Here is a 19,537-nt window from a genome sequence, read left to right on the forward strand (position 1 = left end):
TCAACTGTAAATAACAAATGAGCATGTTAAATCTGTCAAGATGTCACCAGAGGAGAATTAAACACAAACGTTTCCGTTATCAACCCTGCGATGAAAAATGAACCCATTTACGTACCGGCTGGCATGGATCGGCACTAAGTGGAATGATTAAGCAATGAGAACAATTCAGCGTAATGTCCCCAGCATGCATTGTAGGTTGAAGCATTTCAGTTGATTGTCACTGCATTGTTGAGATTTACATGTGGATTGCTGTTATTCATATTTGCATTGCTGATATCTCTGTGTGATATCACTGACTAATGCAGTGGTTAATGTAAATTTATTTCTATAGCACTATTTCAGACAACAGCAGTTGACCAATGTGCTTTACAAAATAAATCACAGGGAATTTATAAAAACAAAATACATTTTTTGTGTATATATTGTGACAGCACTGTTGTAAATAACTAATGCAATAGCATCAATATATTACTGTAAAAATGTCTGGTAAGGTCTTACAGTGTAAAAAAATATCAAAGTTTTATTCCATTTAAAGACATTTCTGACTCTTTTGAAGGCACACTTTCAAATTGTGAGAGAACTTGTTAGGGTTTAATAAAAAATATATAGTGCTGTAGGGGAGAACACACTTAATGTAAACTTAGAATAGAAACTACAGTATATAGTAAAAAATATCTTGAGAGACCACTTGGTTAAATGCAAAGTTTATCATCTCTGCGATATACTTCAATGATGTTCTAAAATTTTTGAGACATTAATGTCCACATAATAGGTAAATAATTTGGTATATGATAGTAATTTTAGGTGTTTTATTGACAGTAAAATGTCATGACATTTTGCTGGTTTCCTCTTATGAGGAGGACTGGACAGTGTAGACGCCAGCTCAGTGTTTCCAGCCAGGCCATATAGAGAGAACTAGGACAATCAGACTGGGGAACGGGGAGAGACCTATATAAAAACACAGACATTCATTTATTATCAACAACAATATTTTTCTTCATATTCTATTGATTCATGAGACCCAAATATTATCTGATTTTGCTTTGTTTCTGTATAAGTTACATACTGACAGACATCCTGTTTAAACAATGGTAATGATTTAGGAGTTACAGTAAATACTCACACTAGAATCAGCGCAGCATGCTTAGAATTCCTCCTTATGATCTCATTTAGTCTCACTTTTCTCTCGGACTATCCAAGTAGAAAAAGTAAAAGAAAACAAAAAGCCATGTTTGATTTAACTGTACCAAGACCTTAATGCCAAAGACAAAAACACACACCTTGATTCTCAAAGCAGTGTTTTCTTTGTCCGTAACTTTCCATGGACACGACTTTATCTCCTCATCCACCTGTCCTTCGCTCACAGTAAAGGGGATGATAGTGTCCTCAAAGCGTCTTATGCTACAAAAAAATATTTATATTAATAACTGCTTTACATGACCGTAGACCATAGGTGAGAGTAGGAACGTAGATTGTGGGTCATGACCGAAAGGACAAGATCCCGGATACAGGCGGCCGAAATGAGCTTTCTCCGCAGGGTGGCTGGGTGGCTGATAGGGTGAGAAGCTCAGTCACTCGGGAGGAGCTCAGCTCAGGCATCCCTGCTTAGACTGCTGCCCCCGCGACCCGGCCCAGGATAAGCGGATGAAAATGGATGGATGGATGGATGGACTGCTTTACATTTGAAATTAAAGTAGACTGGGCACAAAGGTATGTTGGTTCAATTAGTTAGTGTCAAGGGTGGAACATCCTTATACCATGGCCATGAGATCCTGTGCGAAGAGGAGAAAATCCTATTCTTGACGTACCTTTTACAAGCATCAATCAAATAAAAGTCTCCCCATTCTTATAAAGGAGCAATAAGCTTATTATGACATTATTAAATAACATTTAACATCCCTTAACCTTTATGTCAAAATATGTAAATAAATCTTAGAGTAGATATAGTGCATGCAGATTGTATTTTGTTAAGCTCATGGATAAAATTTGTTGATTCTTTTTCTATGCTTTAATTCCTAGAAAATAATGTGATTTGTATTAGTATCTGTTGTTTGCCTTTTCCTTTAAAGGAAATTGTGACAACAAAGACAATTAACCTTTTTTATGTTTTCAGTGTGACACCATGACAATATGCATTCAAATTATTGACCTATAAAAAGAACAACATTTCTCAAAAAAAACATTGCCTTACATCTTAAACAAACGATAATATTCGTTTTAGCCATGTCATGAATATAACTCAGCATTTTGTTTGTGTCAGAATTATGTACCCTCAACGACATGATCTTGTGGCCACATAATGTTGCATCATTGTGATATGACAATTTAGGGAGTTAATCTGTCGTCCTCCAACACACAACCAAGTGCATTGAAGATATCTTTACTGGTCACCAGATATCCCCATAATGCCTCACTTTATTCAGAATCCTATGTGAATGGTTTATAAACGTTTGTCATCACTTACTTTTTAGCAAATGGTGGTTGTTCGCTGTCTGTCATAACAATAACATCGTGAACATTTAAACGGAAATGCTGCAGCAGAGTCATCATTCTGTGAAAATTAACAAATGTCACTCAACTCCAGTTTTTTGTGGATTTTGGCCCTAAGAAAATGTAATTTTCATGACTAGTTTGCACAATTATTGTATGAATTTATTTAATTAAAATGTTTCATTTACTATATACTAATGACATATATTTTTATTAAGTCTCTTTTCAATATAAACTCACTCTTTGCGATCTTTCTCCATTGTTTGCGGTTTTCCAGTGATAAACACTCTGACTTTGCTGCGTCTCCAGCATTTCCTTCTTGTTAACAGATATGGTACTAAAAGGGTCAGACCTGAGAAAGAGAAAAGCAAAGATAAATATCTGATGGACTCCAGTCGAGTACTTTAAACCAACCATGACTCAAATCATAAAGACACAGATTACAACAAAGTATGTGCAAAAAGTTTTCAGTTTCTTACCTCCATCATCAGAGATCCAGTATATATCAATGGTCTTCTTCCCTTGTGTGGTTTGAAACACTGTTTTTATTTGATCGTTTGCGATGTTCTTTGTGTTATCAATGTCTAATAATACAGAATTAGAAGAAAGAGAGAACAGTCGATAGAATCTAGACAGTGTGAAGAACAAAGACTTTTTCATTTAGTTTAATTACCTAAATTGGCATCTGAATTTTGCTGTTCAGGGTCAATGGCTTCATCTGCCTCAAAGGTCAGGTTTACTGTCAGATAACAACAAAAGCAGTACTTGAATTCTTTTATACATACTGTACAAAATAGTGTCACACTTTAAGTAACAAATATTAACTTTTAACAAGTTTCAGTTAAGTGTTATCATATTGCTGGGGTCCAGGGGTTAACACATATCTTTTGTTAGTGTGAATGTCCCGAGCACATGGTATGGTTTGACAGATCCACGTGCTCTCTGTCTGCGTGTTAATGTGCCCCGCTAGCTTCCACCTATCATTCCCTTGTTACTCTTAGTTTTTACACCTGGTGCTTATTAGTTTTTCCCCATTTAGTACTCTGGATTTCCCTGCCGGCAGTTCATCTGTGATCTGCCGACTCTCACCAGTACACATCTGCCTGCTGTTACCAGTTCAAGACTCTTCTGTGCCTTAAAGTGCATCTGCCTGTGTCTACTCACAATAAACTTATTGTATCTGCTTTTGAATCCCTGTGTATCACTACCCTGACACATATGTAGTTTTAAGCAGTCTAATTATTTCAATCAACTGAATTGCTCATTGCTGATTTTATCATTTCCGTGCATAAAACCGAGGGTCCTTATTTTAAAAGCAAAATGTTTAGTTTAATAGTGCAGTTTCACGCAAAATCATATAGATTTGTTGCTTCCATACACTTTGTAGTTTTTATTTATTTTGTAAAATGTATGTTTAATTTAATGCGTTCGTCCTTATTTATATCCTAATAGATTTTGAGTAAATTCTCTGCAGATTTAAAATATTTTTTTATATAACCACAACCCTATATATTTAATTTACAGTCCTTAATTGCTTCAACTTTAGTGTAGCTGACATACCCTCAGTTTGTAACTCATCTCTAATGTCCAGCCCATCCATCATGCGTAGAACACAGACACCATGGTTGGAGTCAAAAGAATCACTGTGACCACAATTAAACAAATCATATCAGCTGAATTAATACAGCTTTATGCTTTTACAAATTTCAATTCAGGAGTTTAAAGGGTATTCACTTACTATATGGTTTTGATATAGTCATCTATTCCATGAGGTGGGCTCTGCTGCCAGTTTGTTTTGAAACCCATCACAAGTACATTAGGCTGTAACTTTCCCAAGCCGCAGGCCTTTAATGGGGAAATTAGAATAGAAAATGTGGTACGCAAATATTTACATTTACATTTAGTCATTCAGCAGATGATTTTATCCAAAGTGACTTACAAATGAACTAACAAATATGTAACAAACATGTAAACTGACAGCTTCATCAAGTGTAAAAATACACCCAAAAATGAATCATCTTTTGCATAAATGGATGGATATAAATCAGAATGCAGTGTTGTGCCTACAGTGGCATGTTCAAAGTTTTTCTTCTTCGTGGAAGTTTGCTCGGTGACGTTTGGTCGTGGTCACTGAGTGCAGCTATTATACATCAGAGGGGATCTGGCCCACCCGGCTAAGCCTGGTTTCTCCTAAGGTTTTTTGTTTTCTTCATTAATCTATCATTGGACTTTGGGTTCCTCGCCACAGCAGGGCAGTGTTGGCTTGCTCACCGGGAGACTGCATTTATTAAATATTTAGTTATTAAATATTATTTATTAGAATGATCTTGCTTGTTCTATAAACACCATGCACTGTGCTGTGTTTTACCTTTCTATGATTTTCTTATTTGCTCCTGTAAAGGTCCTTTGGAACAATTCACATTGTGAAAAGCGCAATATAAATAAACTTGAATTGAATTGAAAATAAGAGAGATCATACAAAATGTATGATATATTTTATTTAGTTCTGTCCTGACTAAGATATTTTACTTATATTATATTATTATTATAATATTATATTATATTTTTTACAAATAGTCCACAGGACATAAGATTTGCTGAAATTATTAAAATGACCCCGTTCAAAAGTTTTGGAATCTTTGGTTCCTAATCCTTTGTGTGGTTACCTGGATGACCTATGAATGTTTCTTTTATGCTGCGATGCTTGTTCATGAGTCTCTTCTTTGTTCTGAACAGTTAAATAACCGAACACTGTTTTTCAGAAAAATCCTCCGGGTCCTGCAGAGTCTTCAGTTTCCCAGCGCCTTTGCATATTTGAACTCATCCCAGTGTGTCTTCCGTGAAACATGCAAGTATCTTCTGTTGGATCTGAAGGACAGTACTAAATGTATATGTATGCATTTTGTATGATCTCTCTTATTTTATGAAAATTATTCACATTTACATATTTTCTGCAAGGGGTTCCAAAACTTTCTCATGCCACTGTATGCAACATATTGCATTAATTTGCAGCACTCTAATGCAGGGGTTCCCAAACTTTTCTGCCCGAGACCCCCAAAAATAATAGAGCCAGTGACTCAAGACCCCCACTATCTTTGGAGGTGGTTAAACCATACAAACGTTGTGTGCAAATGGTCTACACAAACTTGCATAATGACAACACTCAAGAGCACAGTCTATCATAATATTATAGTTATTTACTCATTAGTTTTCTTGTTATACATAAACTATGAACTATGACTACAGATAGACGAATTTCATCAAACTAATTTGAGTGCTGATGGATGTGCCTCTTTTCGTACCTGAGGACACTGGCTTCGCCGCCCTCTTCTGCTGGCCTTCCCTGTGTTGTCATTTGCTCGATATTAATAAACGTTACATTTCGACAAATAAGAATATCCTAAACTTAAAGCCTGAAAAATAATCTGCGTACACATGGGACTGTTTAACGTGGTGCTGTAAATGGACTTTCTGCACCTAACCCAATAAGCTTGTTATGTCGTCAATGTGATGTAATCACCTCAGGGGTCATGATCAAGTGGGAGGAAATTCCCAAGGTTGATGGCTTTTTATTTGCATACTTTAAATTTTTACTTAACTAATATTTGTCTATGTTGTTAAACTTATTGATTACATTCGCTATTTCTAAAAATAAAAAAGGCAATCCCGCCCTCGGGGCCTCGCGATCCCCCCAACTAGGGGGGCTGAGGGTGCTGCAGCAACTTTTGATATCGAGCAGAAAAAAAATGTTGTTATGTTTAAATAAATTTAAATGATTTTCCAAATCGTAATTCATTTTGTTAGCTTGTCTATTCGCTAATATTCATTGAAAACATTAATGACTTTACTGTAAAAAGTATGCCACAATGACAACACATTAGTTGCATGACGTCACAGAATCCGTTAGAAGGGGTCAAGTGTCACGAGCAGTCTTGTTGTCCAAATGGCACAATATAATTTTTTTGGAAGACCAAACAAATTGAAAAGTAGCATCCATGCAAATGTAACTTGATTATTATACTGTACATGGGGTATTCTCTTAGAAACATAAAATAAATAGAAACCTGCAGAAGGTGTTGTGTTCCTTCTCTTAGACTGTCTGCCTTGAGTGCTGTGTAGAAAGATGGAACTTTCCTCTGATTAAGCCATTTCACCATATTAGCTTTATTAGCTGTTTTTTCCTCCCCCTGAAAAAAAAATATTATGCGCCATATCCAAGAAAAAGGACTATCAAAATAAATCAAATACACTGCTCACCCAAAGAATGTTACCACAGATCATCAGACTGACATTCTTAGTGAAAGATCCCACAAAGTCCACCAATGCTGGACGTGTAGTTGGGGGACCAGTCAGAACCATACACTGAGGCCTAATGAATGAAAACAAACCGAGCGGGATCAGATAAGCAAATAGTTGATATCTGGAAGCAATTTTTAACATCTTTTCTATCTGACCTATAATTTTTTACATGGTCTTCAACCCTTATGAGAGACAATGAGTAAGACAGAGCCATGTTGTAGGTGCCTGCCTGGACAGACGAGCCCCAGTTTACCTCTAGAGAAACAAAAACCATCCAGAGAACATCACTACAAGAGCACAGCAATCTTACAGCTTGATGGAAAATGGAACAACACATTACCTGGTTTCTTATAAGCCACATAACCAAACAAAAAGATGAGTATACCAAATGTGATGAGAGCTGCCCACCAAGTGAGCAAGAACATCAGTATGACAGAAATAACAGCCCCAAACAGAGCAACCCAGGGACTGTAATACCGAAACAATGGCCTCCATCCTAAAGTAAGCAAGGTAGTATATAAGACTGTGATTTTTAAAATTTATTGTTTGTAGTGAATAACAAGTATTTACACGAAAGCATGTTATGCAAAAATGTACAATGATAAACGGTGTTGGGTTGTAACTAAACATATTATCACAAGAATTCTTTTATAACTCACCGGGGGAGTTAGTGATAGAAGCGTGAAAGCAGCTAAAGTTGATAAGAGCGTAAGCACAGAGGAAAAAGTTGGAGATAAGAGGAGCAATGGTATTCAGTTCAGCTGCCGAGAAGAGACACAAAATTGAAAATGTAAACTGAATTAAAATTGTAAGTACAGTGGTATTAAAGTATTCTGCAATCATGTTAGGATAGTTTTTAATTCCATTGTTTTCTCTTTTATCAAGTGCAATTTCACAATGATTTAATGATGCACTGAACATAAATTGTGGGTGAAACTTTTATAGGACAGGGTTTTTCTTTGTCATCTTTAGTTTTATCAGCCTTCCAGCGTAACATTTACACTTTTTTAAAGGCAGTTTGTAACAAATGTTTTATACTGTATACTGCATTATGACTTTTTACTTGTTAAATACAGTTCTGTTGGCCACTTGGGCATGTTGTCAGAAATGACCAACTGTATCAGCTTAGATGTTATGCTATGTGCTTAAACAAAAGGTGACATTTAATAATTACTTTGGGAAATATTTACCAAATTAAATGTTTACACAATATAAATAATTATGGTCAAGTATGTAAGTATATATTTCTTTGACTTACCAATCAAAATGAAGCCCAGGGCAATGAAGTAACATAACACATAGGCACGCAAGGGCTCATTGTTTTTTCCATAACCCTTTGCAAAGAAGCCAATGTACGGGTAGATATTGTCCTTACAGAGACACTGTACCAAGAATGAATGAGAAACGTTTTTTATCTTTGAATGTGATTGGATGAGTTTGAATTTGTTGATCAAGTTACACATTACCAAGTATCTGCTGTGGGTGTAGCATTTTACCTGGAAAATTTTGGGTGCGGAGACAAGGAATGCAAGGGCAGATGACAAAGTGGCTGCAAATATCCCAGCATAGATCAATGGTCCAAACCCAGAGACTTGGATCAGCACCTGGCAAAAAATAAAATAAATTGTTAAAACCAGTGGATTTATTATCCACACTGAAAAAAATTATTCTTGAGGGTTACTAAACATTACCCATGCAAATCAGTTAAATTTTACTTACATATACTAGGTAGTAAAGTAAACTATATGCAAACTTCCTGAATCTACTCAATAAAATTGAGGCAAGGATTTCCACTCAATTAGATTGAGTAGATTTTATTCTTTGTTTTTAAGTAAAGAGTACCTAAATTTATCAGATATGAGTCATGACACACTAAAAGAAATTAGATAAAGTCTACCTTATATTTCTCAATACGAATTACTATTAAAAATGGAGTAAAATTAGTTTACATAACCAACAATAGTTCATCTACTTATTATGAATGAAAAATATATTGAATAATTAAACAATAAATATGACTTATACAGAGAAGCTTGAATTTACCTAAAAATGGTCAGAAACAGGAGATCACATCAATTGCTTTTTTTTATCAAATAACAAATGTCTACAAAACCCCTTTGTGACAATGAACATGATTAATTTGATGTCACCATTATTGTGATCAGTGTTCACTTTAGTTGATCTCTTGACCGTTAGATTGCAATATACTACGCTTTGTATCTGAGTATGTGCAACTCCTTGGGATTGAACCCATGACCTTGGTGTTACTAGTGCCATACTCTTACCACTGAGCCACAGAAATGCACACTATTACACATTAAGACTCGATCATATCTGACAGTTTAGATACTATTTAGATATAACCATATTTAATATTTGGTCAAAAGCTTTGGTCCTGCAGCGTACATCATAAGTGATTTTGAGAGGTTCCAAACTGCTGAATCACACAGATGCCCAGACACATGAAGAATCAGTGTATGAAACTCAACAATGGTGACAATCAACAAAAGAAAGCTTCATGCTGCTATGCATGGTGGGTAACATCATAATACTAAACTCATTCATGACTCCCAGCTCCCTGAGCTAGTTTGAAGATTATCACCATTGTTGAGGTGTGTATGATTAATGTTGATCTCTAAGTGTAATCAAAACACACACATTTCTACATGGCACATGTCGTGGTAACTTTTATTTTTGTCATTTCATTGTAGAATCTTTGTCAAACCAGTAAACTCTTTAAATAACACTTAAATAAAAAAAATGTATTATACTACTGCAACAAACTCTTTTGTAGGCAACACAGAAGTGAGGCACATGAAACGCTGCGATTGATAAAAGGGAAATAAGTTAGCTCCCTGCAAGAGTCTAGAGATCAACTAAAGGATCACAATAATAGTGACATCAAATCAATCTTGTGTTCATTGTCAAAAAGGGGTTTTGTAGAAATTTGTTATTTGGTTAATAAAAGCAATTAATGATTTGAGTAGATTCAGATTTGTAGTAGATTCAGGAAGTTTACATATAGTTTACTTTGTTACCTAGTATATGTAAGTAAAATTTAACTGATTTGCATGGGTAATATTTCCGAATCCTCAAGAATATTTTTTTCAGTGCAGTAGATAAAATGCTAGTAGTACTAAACTGTTTTTACATCAGCATTACATCACTATATTACTACATTAACTATATGTAGAATTACAGCACAACAACTACATTAATCAAATGTTTTAATTATATTTAGAGAGATTATATTCAGTATTTTCCTTTGAAAATGTACTTCTAGCAAATCACATGACAATTTAAATAATTTCTGGTTGTGCAACACTTCATCAAAGCTGTAATAAAATACTATTTATTTGACCTATGCCATCCACATGTATTTGAATTGCTTTAAACTTTTACTCATTGTAAATAATTATCTCTTTTGACTTAACCTTAGAACTCTTAGACCCTTATAAAACTTTTTAGAAACATCTGAAACAAAAGTTAATAATGAAATAAAACATAAAAGAACATCCCTCGTGAGCTTTGAAAAAGCTAATGAAATAGATCTATTAAAACTGAAGAGCCCCACCTGGAAGTTGTTGGCCAGGCCATAGGAGCAGTCAAGACTTTTCTCACATTTTGTAAAGTTCCAGCCAAGACTACAGCCCAGACCATAACAGTCTTCAGTAAAGTTCAACAGCAAGCTGTCATTCATGTTGCCAGACGCATCGCGCGCAACGCATGCTCCTGTGGAATAAAAAGGAGGTGGAATGTAAAAATAATGAAATGAAAATTGAAATGAAATACAGGAAGACAAAAGGAGAAAATGTGCATAACACTGAATCTTAACACTTATCATGGATACTAAATATTACATATCATGTGATGAAGGACAGTGTGAAAAACAAATTCAAAATGAAAAAGGTCCAAATGTGTAAGGTAATCTGTACACTGAATAGTACATTAACTACATTTATAGCAGCATTTTGTCTGGGGAGTAATCTTAATATAAGATCTATGAATATAGGATTTGTCTACCAACTCGTTAAAATGTATAAACATGTTTTTATTTCATCAAATGTACAGCAAATGTGTTTGGGAAACACTTAAATGAATGTGCTTCAGTGCAGTGTCGATAGTTTGGAACTATGATAAGAGTTACTTCCATTCTTTCAATGGACGTCTATGCAAGTGTCGTAACTCTGTTTCACAACGGCTTGGGTAAAAAAAAACATCAGATTATGTTGAATGTGTGAATTAAATACGCACCCACAGACGATGATATGGCTAAATAGCTTAAAGTGGTGCAGAATATGGCCATTAATGTTCCTTTTGGGATAGCAACCTCTGGTTCCTAAAAATATGATTTGATAATATTTGATTAACACATTGTTGTTTGTTATGGGTTAAGCAACATATTTTTATTTGTAAAATGTGTTATTTGGGAGAATTAGATTCAACAATGACTAAATCATTTATACATATTTATATAACTTTTTAGATTTGTCAGCCCCTTAGCTATGGAGGTTTCATGAGGTAGGAACCATTTGATACTAATAGACCATTCAGATTTGTATAACTTACTGGTCTAGACTTTCTACTCATCTTGCATACAAATTTTTTTAATATATATACAGTAGTCAAGTTGACAAAAACTAGTATGTTATTTTTACTTTCAGATCTCCTGAAATGTTGGCTCCAGCAAGAATTCCAATGGCAGATGGAAAGAATATAGCAAACATTCCGAAAAAGCTACCATCTGGCCCTCTCCAGTCTGGAAACAGGTTCTCCAAGAAAATCTCACCTAGAAAAAACAAACTGTTCTCAGTAGATTTTTGTGAAACAAGATACTGGGTCAGATTTAAACAGGGCAAATAGACAAAATAGTTAATGCCACGTATGCATGTTTACACACTTGCGTTTGTTCTTGTTGTGGACAGTTATTTTCGTGTTTTTGAGAATAGACAGATTAAATGAATGTTTAGACAGTGGTGCTTATACTTTTGTATCACACCATTAAAAAACCTTTTACGAAATACAAATGAAATGTAACACATGCTTAAAGCTACAAAGCACACTTAAATGGTTTACACTCACTGCGGTAGCTAAAGAAACCCATTGACTGTTTCTTGGGAGTCGCTGGAATAACAGTGCCAACAAAATAGTTGATGAAGGATACCATTAGCACCAAGAAAAATAGGATTTGAGCCTGTCAGATAGAAGTAATGAAAAATACATTAAATAACCAAAAAAAAATTATTCCTAAAACTTTCCAAATCCATGTTTATGTTGCATAACAAACATTTTACGTGACAGTCACAGTAATGTAAAATGCATGTTTTATTCCCAAAATATACCTTTGATTCCCATTCCATTCCAGCCATTGAGACGAGAAGAAGCAATGTGGCTGTAATGGACCCTATGATTCGGACATCATTGACTGGATCCACAATTTGTGTATTATATTCCTGTTGCATCATGTTATAAAGACAAAAAAATGTAATTCAATTGCACAACAAAACAAGCAAACCACTGTTCATTTCAATCGTTCTTACAATTAGAAGATCTCTGACAGTCTCTGCAAATCCCACTGTGTTGAGTGCACAAGCAAGTGCATTGGCGAATGAAAACACAAGACCAATAGGGCCTCCCAACTCAGGACCCAGGGTGCGAGAGATCATGAAATATGCCCCCCCTAATGGGTAGAGAGATGATAAAATACAATCCCACAGGTTATTTGTGCAAGCAGCTTATTGCGATACGCTGTTTTGTAGTGGTATACATTCAAGATTCCAGAGTTTATTTTCACATGTAGGGAACACTCGGTTGCACTACAATGAAATTCTAGTTCTGTGGATACTTAGACACATTCAAATACATTATGTACCAAGAGGAAATTTCAGAAGGTACACAATATATAAAAATTATAAAAACACAGTATAAAGTACACAATAATAGAATACTGAATATGAAAGTGCAACATGTAGTTGTAAGTATAACTGTGCAATGTAGAAGATAATTTGCCAATATTATTGCTATGCACTTGCTGTTGTGTTTCTCTGAATGGTTGATAAAGGCTACTTGACAGAATGTAAAGGATTTGGACTCTTTTGAATATGTTGAAAAGTTCTCCTTCTCATTGAAGAGCAATTATCAGAGTCAGGCCTTAGTGACTACGATTATATATCCTAAGCAAGACAAATGGATTAGCTTGATGGCATTATTTTGCCAAGTAACTCACCAGAGGATACTCTCCCGTTGGTAGAAATGGCAGACACAGATAATGCGGTTACTGAGGTCACAAGGACCGACATGAAAATTATAACCCATGTAAGAACTAAAAGGAATGAAAAGAGAATTGAACATATTGACTATTGACATTATATGGAAAGATTCCTCAAAGATATATCCAAAATAGATAACACTTCTGAAAAGATACAGTAAGTTCTGAAAAACTTAGTCTGTGATTTATTATATGACAAAGACAAACTTTTCAACTAAAAGGAGTATGTGTGAAAAACAAATCCTTTTATTGACACATTAGTTAAAAAAATATTATATTGTTTATGTTTCTACTCACTGATTCCTGCTTGAGATGTGATCCAGGACAATCGTAGGAACAAAATGACTCCCCATATATTCAACATACAGCGAATCTAAAACACAGAAGCAGTATATATCTTCACGTTTGCATCTTTCTGCATGCAGGTTGTTGCACGTAGTATGGAAATTTGGTCACGTGTCTCACCAAAACCCCAGTGACCCATCCGAAGCGCACTGGTTGATATGTCGTTCCTTCAGCTCCACCTTCGTCTGACCTATTTTCCATTTCGTTCATCACTGAAAGACTGCCTGAACCTGACTCGCTTATGTTCCTGCCACATTCTCTATTCTAAATCAAATGATAATTGATACAAATGTATTAACAAGATGTAGGTACATACTGTTTTAAGTCATCATAGGAATGTCTTAAAATACATCAGCATACATCAAAAGCCATACGAAGAGTCTCCAGTGATGGCCTGCTGCGTCTGATGCGACCTGTGGCAGTTGCATTGGCATAAAACTCAAGATGAGGCATAGCATCCTTAGTGCTGTATATGGAATGTCGTCTATTGTCCTGTCTTGAGTCCTGGACATCTGATGTTCTTCGAATCCCATCAACTGGCATTTCCTTGGTAATACCTGACTCAGGGCTGGTGTTGTACGTAGAATGCTGGGGTAACGTGTCTTCACTCATTGAAAAGTTACCTGAGGAAGAGATGCCTGTGCCTCCCTGTCTGTGTTTAGAGATCCGGTGACCCATTTGCACGTCGGTAAGTCCTGAAAAAACACTTTCCCTGTGAAGAAGGATAATGCTTAACAGAGGTGTGAAACTCTGAACCTAAAGAGGCATCTTAGCTCAGACCAACACACCAAAAACCAGCAAATCAAAATAAATCTTCAAAGAAAGAAAAAAAAAATTGCTCCAATAAATATACAAATCTATACTCCAAGAAAACATTTTTTAAACCAAAGGTGAGGTAAATATTCCTTACAAAAATTATGCTTTCATATTTATTTCTACATGTATTATGTCCATTACATTTGGATATCTGTTCAAACAAAAACATTGCGCTTCTGTTGTGTGACTTTGTGTTGAAAACACAAAGCCAAGATATGCATGATGTGATTAACATTCAATAAATAATTTACATTTGCCAGTTCATACACTAGTTTTTATGGGGAACATGCCTTCAGTTGAGCAAGAGATTGCATCCCTATCTACTTTGGGTCCTGATCGGGTCATAGACAACCCTCAGTGTCCCGGTAGGGAATATAAGAATGTGTCAAGCATACTATGCAGCTTCTTGAGCAGCCCGAGCCGGGAATTCGTCAGCAATACTACTGGGTTCCTTTAGAAAGGTGGTTCGTGCAGCAGACCATGATGCTATGAATTCAGTTTAAACAGATCTTGTCACACACTAGCACCTTACCCGAGATATTGGTGAGGCCATGTCCTCAGCACTCTTGGCACGAAGGCAGATCTGGCTGGCCCAGACATCTTTGCCCGAGACTATTAGGAAGGAACTGACTAATATGCAATTGATTCCTGTCACAATATTTCATCCTGATTCAGTCTTTTTTAGATATCGCATATCAGGTCAGACATATTAGGGAGTCTGTTCAACAGACATTCAGTCATTCTGGCACTACCTGATATGGGCGTAGGGGCGCTCAGTCTTTTTCAACTTTCATTTCCTTGAAATGGGTTCATTTCGTATTAAACCCCATGGAGGCTATACATAATGGTGTTGGAGTTGTCGGAGCATGCTCTCAACTTCACCTGAACAGTTGGTAGAAGGTTACACAAATGCTAGTTTCGGATACCATCCAGTAAAAGTTAAAAATCCCCATTCTCATCTCAACTCAACTTTATTTATATAGCGCTTTTTACAATTTTCATTGTTACAAAGCAGCTGTACATGAGAAACATTGAGTACAAGTATGAATTCTAAATTCTAAAGCCATTGACCACAAAGTAAACATCCATATTGACCAACCCCTTTATCTGCATGAAATGGTTTGGTCCTGCCTTAGCACTCTCAGTGACGGTGTTTAGTTGCAGTCAGTAGATGCGCCAGAACTACAGTGACCACAATGTTGCCTAGTAACGTTAAATCAAAATATGGTTTTTCGAAAAGGGAAAGAGAGAAAAGAGTGGGAGGAAAGACAAAGGAAAGGGTGTCAAACTGTAACCCAGTTTTTCACCAAGAAAGGTGGGTAGCCTAAAGCAGTGGTTCTCAACTCTAGCGCGAGATCCACTTTGCTGCCGAGTTTAGCACCAACTCTGATAAAACACCTGAAGAGGCTAATCAGTGACTTCAGGAACTGACGCGTTAAACTTAATGTTGGGATGCGCAGATTGTTTGGCATATCGCATTAAAGTACAGCGCAATCTGCACTTGAATCTCTTTTGCGGTAATTAATGTCATACGAGGATAGATTTGCGCAGCGCCGCATTAAGTTAAATGCATCTATTCTAAAGACTCTGATTAGCTTGTTCAGGTGCTTTATATCAGAGTTGGGGATAAACTCTGCATGAAAATTGATCTTGCAGGCCCGATTTGAGATCTACTGAGTGGTATTAAACTGTTGGCTTAATGTCCAAAGTGAAATAAGATAGCTAGCAACAGAGTAATGTTAGACTACATTTAATCACCATTTACTTTCTGGACAGAACAAGAGCCTGGACAAGGACCTGCGTAGCATGCTCGGATGTAAAAGGTCTAATTTTCCTGATATTGTAGAGGATGAATCTACAGGACAGAGTGGTGCTGGCAATCTGATCTGAGAAGTTTAGCTGATCATCAATCACCACTCCCAGTTCTGGAAGTTGCGATGGTTGGTGAGCCCAGTTGAATGGAGAAGTTGTGATGGAGTTTAGGGTAGGGTGGGATCACAAGTAGTTGTGTTTTTTGAAGGTTCAGCTGCAAGTGATGGTCCTTCATCCAGAGCGAAAAGTCACTCAGGCTTGATGAAATGCGTGCAGAAACAGTTGAAATGACAGGTGGAGTTGTGTATCTTCTGCATAGCAGTGGTAGGAAAAAACATGTTTCCGAATGACAGAGCCAGGGGATGTCATGTAAACAGAAAAGAAGAACGGCCCAAGTACTGAGCCCTGAGGCATCCCTATGTCGAGATGTTGGGACTCCGAGACCTCACCTCTTCAGGATGATGTAAATTACCTGCCTGAAAGGTAAGACCTGAACCACTAAAGTATCATTCCGGAGACACCCATAGCCTTGAGGGTTGACAGGAGGATGTGGTGGTTAACAGTGCCAAAGGCATCAGATAGATCCAGTAGGATGAGTACAGATGAGTTTGAAGCAGCTCTTGCCAGTCTCAGGGGTATTCAATGACAGAGAGCAGTGCAGTCTCAGTGAAATGACCGCTCTTGAAACCTGACTGGTTGGTGTCCAGCAAGTTGTTCTGCGTGAGAAAGGAGGAGAGCTGGTTACATATCATGCGCTCAAGAGATTTAGCAATGAAAGGGAGGAGAGATATCGGTCTGTAGTTATCTAAAAGTGCAGGATTAAGAGTGGGTTTCTTCAGTAGTGGGGTGATACGGGTTTCTTTGAAGACTGTGGGAAATGTACCTGTGATGAGAGACGAGTTGATAATGCGGCTCAGAGAGGTAACAACCGATGGAGAGATGGCCCGGAGGAGATGAACGGGGAAGGGTTCTAGCGGGCAGGTCGTTGGGTGGTTCGAAGATATGACATTGGAAACATCATCTTTGGATAGGAGGGATAAAGAGGGGAGCGAGCATGTGTCTGGGGTTAGGGAGTGATCAAGAGTCGGCAGTATAGAGACAGTATAACTGAATTACTGAAGAGTCACCTCAGAGAAGTGTGCAGATATTATGACAAAAAAGATAAAAATCTTAATACTGCATGTTCAGGATGAATAACTTGGTGAAACGTTCAGCCTACCTTGCAGCCTAATAAGGCAGATAATTCTCTGCAAGATGTTCTAGCGATGTACACTGTGAAAAATGTTCAGTAGTTTTTATGGAAAAATACCGGCAGCTGAGGTTGGCAGAATTTTTTTGTAAAAAACACAACACAACACAATCAAACTACAACAAAACGGAATAAAGCTACAACACAACGGAAATTCTCCCGACCACTAGGGGGCCTCAAAGTTCTTATTATTGTTCTATAGAGTGTAGGATGTGGCCTGACCAAAGGTGACCATTTGGGATCGTAAAACACCATGACCTCTCAGTAGGGTCTAACCGGCGCCAGCACGTCGGATCCAACTGCCCTCTCTTAAAGCATCCATCACTTTATCAGTATAGATGCCAACATTCTCCCTTGGACTTCAAAGGAGTCCCACCGAGAAAGATGGTTTCCTCCCCCAACAGGACACCATATGTTTCTATGTGATGAATTTGGGAAATGGTCTCATTTCTCTTGAAATGTCTTTCTTTCTTTTTACCCACAAAAGAATGGTCTAAATGGATATACATCTATATCTCCACATTGTATGTTTGTCCCCATGTTATTCGGCCTCGCCTATAACCTTAAAAGCATGTGTGTTTAGTTGTATTCTGCTTATATTTTCATTCTTGTACAAACTTCAGGTCAATGTACTTATAATCCTGCCATGTTTTATATCTAAATGTTTCTCTCTTCATTCCTTGAAAGATGATGTATAGCACAGTAATGTGTTTTATACCTTACTCCTTTTATGTTATTCTAAGAGTTTTACAGCGCCAAACTCCTAGGTGATCCTAAATACATGGGTCTAATAAGCGAAACAAAGAAACTTGATTTCGCACCTAAAAACATCTCATCGCATTGGATCACCCAGTTTGCAAGAGAGGACCCGACAGATCGAAACCATCAAGACTCTGAAAACCACTTTCCACGGGCACAAGACCTTGTCCAAGCACACACAAAGTAAACCAATGCAAGTATAGAAACTATATTCTAAACAGCTGCGTTTAAGCCGTAACCCCTTTTATAAGGAGATTGTCCTCGATGGTTCATTCAGATGTGAATAGCTGTTTGTAATACTGCCACCCTTATGTTTGTTAATCTCCTACCTTCCTTTACTGTTGTTATGTTTCATGTTACATTTGTCTTAACGTGTTATATCTAGTTAGTTGTTATGTTCCCCCTTTTAGTATAGTCGATAAACCCGCATTTGTTATCTGCAATCGAATTGTTGCTGTGTCTCTTTATCACGTATTAACGTCACTTAAACTGCTTGATTTCGTTATAATATCTGGAGCAGTACTGTACTACAGTAAGAGCGTTATGTTTCCAAGGCCAGGAAAATAATATTTCTTACATTTGATATATGATCTACTGACCACTCGGTGGATGAGTGAATCTAGTTTTGTCGCTATTATTAGGTCTGCTGAATCCGATAAAAGTGTATAAAATAGGTATAGTTAATCATCATTAATTATCCGTATTTTACTGTGATCAAACTCATAGTTCCCCAAAATACACTACAAGAGGGTATGCATCGCCGTCACTTTCCCATGTGAGCACGCCGGGACACGCCACCCTTGAGCACTGAGACACGTTACCCTGAGTGGTAAAACAGAATGGCAAAATAGCTGGGGAGAATAGGAGAAACACAGAAACCGGGACTAAAACACGCAATTATTGCTGAAATTACAAGCAGCTGGACTCGATGGTTATGGTCGCTTATGCTTACGGCGTCACTGCGACTTACAGAAGTTTACTTGAAAGACAAACTAAATTAAAAAAACCTTTCTGTTAGGTATAGTGGTCTAGCTTTTGTTTAAACCAGTAACTTTGTTTTGGCACCTACTGTATTATTGCTCCTGTATAACAAATAGATAATTGCTCCCTAAACTCTTTGTAAGTCGCTTTGGATAAAAGCGTTCGCTAAATGATTAATTGTAAACGTAAATATAAATACAACCATGTATTGCTCACAATACAGCTTCTTACATTTAAAATCATATGCACAGTTTAAAACAAACTCAGAGTCTACGATATCAGCTGTTATGAAACCAAAAACTAAACATTTCGCATCTCAGTTTTAAATAAATTCACATTTGAACTCCGTGTTGGTTGAACCTCCTTATTGAAACGGGTCCCAGTAGTGGTGACCCACAAAACATTTAATGTAAGAAAACATAGAAAATAAAAATTAAGAAGTTTTTTCTGAAAAATACCGGCAACTTTGGTTGCCAGTAAACTACAGTAAAAATATGGGAACATCCTGTTTTTATTCG

General features: G+C 36.8%; 1 protein-coding gene across 1 annotated transcript; it reads right to left on the reverse strand.

Annotated features, from left to right (window-relative positions):
- Window positions 1–809: 809 nt before the first annotated feature.
- Window positions 810–14,080, reverse strand: LOC130417408 (solute carrier family 12 member 3-like). Its single transcript, XM_056742975.1, has 26 exons — window positions 13,763–14,080; window positions 13,523–13,666; window positions 13,355–13,430; window positions 13,016–13,111; window positions 12,330–12,469; window positions 12,132–12,242; window positions 11,872–11,983; window positions 11,448–11,578; window positions 11,044–11,128; window positions 10,364–10,521; window positions 8,286–8,393; window positions 8,048–8,171; window positions 7,449–7,550; window positions 7,130–7,285; window positions 6,945–7,044; window positions 6,748–6,859; window positions 6,555–6,677; window positions 4,229–4,335; window positions 4,051–4,133; window positions 3,164–3,229; window positions 2,970–3,074; window positions 2,731–2,842; window positions 2,465–2,551; window positions 1,281–1,401; window positions 1,124–1,191; window positions 810–948 (listed from the first exon to the last, which is right to left on the reverse strand). Exons 1-26 carry the CDS (start codon window positions 14,078–14,080, stop codon window positions 810–812), a joined length of 3,084 nt encoding a protein of 1,027 aa, XP_056598953.1.
- Between the last annotated feature and the right edge of the window lie 5,457 nt (window positions 14,081–19,537).

The sequence above is a fragment of the Triplophysa dalaica genome, chromosome 1 (genome assembly GCF_015846415.1).
Source record: "Triplophysa dalaica isolate WHDGS20190420 chromosome 1, ASM1584641v1, whole genome shotgun sequence".
In the NCBI taxonomy this organism is placed as follows: Eukaryota; Metazoa; Chordata; class Actinopteri; order Cypriniformes; family Nemacheilidae; genus Triplophysa; species Triplophysa dalaica.